Source organism: Anarhichas minor, unplaced genomic scaffold, assembly GCF_050575085.1.
Source record: "Anarhichas minor isolate MPS153535 unplaced genomic scaffold, ASM5057508v1 ptg000071l, whole genome shotgun sequence".
NCBI classification, from domain to species: Eukaryota; Metazoa; Chordata; class Actinopteri; order Perciformes; family Anarhichadidae; genus Anarhichas; species Anarhichas minor.
This window is the reverse complement of record NW_027466517.1, coordinates 84,611-87,103: the sequence shown is the minus strand read 5'-3', so window position 1 is coordinate 87,103 and position 2,493 is coordinate 84,611. Positions and strand designations below refer to the sequence as shown.

Below are 2,493 nucleotides of genomic sequence, written 5' to 3'. Positions count from 1 at the left end.
GCTAAAAATGATTCTAATGCCTCTGGGATCCTTTGGGTCAGAGTTACAAGATCTCCAGAAAAACCCTGCCGCAGTTATAGACAGTTTTTCATCAGTACAAGTTAAACACAGTACGGTTATGTCATTCTATACATATATATCAGCCATGACAAAACATGTTGGCAGTGTTTGTGTTGGAGATTAAGACTTGCTGCATACAACTGAACGCACAAAGAATGCAGGTATACCTCAATTATTATTTCACCTGTCAAGTAAACAATTGAGAATGGTAAAGATCAATCCATAAAGTCTGGGGAAAAAAAGACATGGCTAGATACAGTAATGGTAATGACACTTGGTCTTAAGACTGTTCATTTGCTGTGATCTGTGGGCTCCTCTCCCTCTTCCTTGAGTAAACAGGTGCGCACCATGGCCTCTGTGACGATGTAAGGGTCGCAGTTGGCGGACGGACGGCGGTCCTCGAAGTAGCCCTTCTTGTCCTGCCCCACCGAGCGAGGGATGCGAATGCTGGCGCCCCGATTGGCCACGCCAGCCGAGAACTCGTTGATGCTCGAGGTTTCGTGGCGGCCGGTGAGGCGCCTGGCATTGTCGAGCCCGCCTTTGGGGTCGTAGGCCCGGATGTGGTACATGTGTCTCTTCGCCAGCCTCTCGATCGACTCCTCGATGATTCTGCGAAGGAAAGAGAATTAGCAAGACACTCAAAAACCTCAATTTAAAAAACCATAGCACTGTAATTTACGACCCTGCAGCAAATGGAAAACTCTTTCTTACTTCAGTCCGCCGTCCTCTCGCATCTCCTTGGTGCTGAAGTTGGTGTGGCAGCCGGCGCCGTTCCAGTTCCCCGTGATCGGTTTGGGGTCAAAGGAGACCACCACGCCGAAATCCTCACACACTCTGTGGAGGATGAAGCGAGCAACCCACAGATGATCCCCCATGTTGATGCCTTCACAAGGCCCAACCTGGAACTCCCACTGAAACACAACAGAGACTGCGTTATTAACTGATTGTGAATTCGTATTACACAATTTGACAACAAAAAATGTTGAAGTGAGACAATGGAAAAAATAAAAAGACAAAGGGACAATACCTGAGCTGGCATGACTTCAGCATTGGTGCCACAGATGTCAACCCCCGCGTACAGACAGGCTCTGTAATGCGCCTCCACTACGTCGCGTCCGTACGCCTTATCTGCTCCCACTGCGCAGTAATAAGGCCCTAATCAGGCGGAAAGAAAGTAAATATTAAAACTCCGCTGGCCGTATTATATTTCAATAAACAATGAGACAAGCTAGAGACCCGAAACCCACCTTGTGGACCAGGGAAGCCGTTGGAGGGCCAGCCGAAGGGATGTCCATCCGTGCCCAGGATAGTGTACTCCTGCTCCATACCGAACCACGGGTGGTTATTCTCCACCATGCTCATGATCCGTTTACAGGTGTTGCGCAGATTGGTCTCTGTTGGAACGACAATGGGGATTAGCTGAGATTCAAGACGGTTCTATCTGCAACCACTGTCAGGCTTGTTCCTATCTGCTTTTACCTGCAGGCTTGCCGTTGTACTTGAGCACTTCGCAGAGCACCAGCTTGTTGGGGTCTTTTCTGAACGGGTCCCTGAACATGGCTGCAGGGATCAGGAACATGTCGCTGTTGGAGCCCTCTGACTGGTACGTGCTGGAGCCATCAAAGTTCCACTCAGGAAGATCTGACACAGAAGAAACAACAACAACAACAACACCTGAAATCAATCATCTACTCCAAAGTCTCAAAAAAACATCACGTTTTAGTGCATGCCGTGCATGTGGACGCGTGGATCATATCGGGGGCCAGATCTTACCCTCGATCGTCTTGGGTTCAGAATCCAAAGTTCTGGTCTTGCAGCGCAGTCCCTCTCCAGAACCGTCGATCCAGATGTACATGGCTTGGACCTTGTCCCCCTGAGGGAGGTCCATGTACTGGTGCTTAACAGCTTTGTTCAGCTTAGAACTTGTTGAGGTGGCCATTTTCTTGACCAAAACCTGCAGAGTGAAGAGGACAGACCGTGAGCCTTCCACAGTGGAGACACTATTTCTTCATGTATGTGTAAAATGTGTACAGCCAGAGAGGATGTCATGACGAGGCTGACAAAGAAAAGGTTCAAGTTAATGTTGAAAGGAAAAGGGAACACTAATTATACAACAACAGCAGCATCAGTGAACCAGCCTGCAGCCCTTCTAATTCTCTGCTGCTCTAATATATAACTACCAGAAGGAGACAAAAGAAGTAGAAATCAACATTGACTTAAGATTACATTACATAGAGTTAATGTAAGAGGGAAGTCAACAACCGATCGTTGACATAACAAGTAGAGACAAAGGGAAAGTTTCAGCAGCATGCAAAAAGACAACAATTTATCCTTGTGGGAACAAATCCAGCAGCAGATGTCCGCGTGTGTGGAAACGTCCGACAGCCCTTACCTTATGTGTTAAGTATAGGAAAATATCAAAAGTTTATAAGA

The 2,493-nt window shown here is 47.5% G+C and overlaps 1 protein-coding gene across 1 annotated transcript; it reads right to left on the bottom strand.

Annotated features, from left to right (window-relative positions):
• Positions 1 to 350: 350 nt before the first annotated feature.
• On the bottom strand, positions 351 to 1,999 carry glulb (glutamate-ammonia ligase (glutamine synthase) b). Its single transcript, XM_076079234.1, has 6 exons — positions 1,834 to 1,999; positions 1,540 to 1,701; positions 1,308 to 1,454; positions 1,088 to 1,215; positions 772 to 971; positions 351 to 669 (listed from the first exon to the last, which is right to left on the bottom strand). The coding sequence occupies exons 1-6, from the start codon at positions 1,997 to 1,999 to the stop codon at positions 351 to 353; spliced, it is 1,122 nt and encodes a 373-aa protein (XP_075935349.1).
• Positions 2,000 to 2,493: the final 494 nt, after the last annotated feature.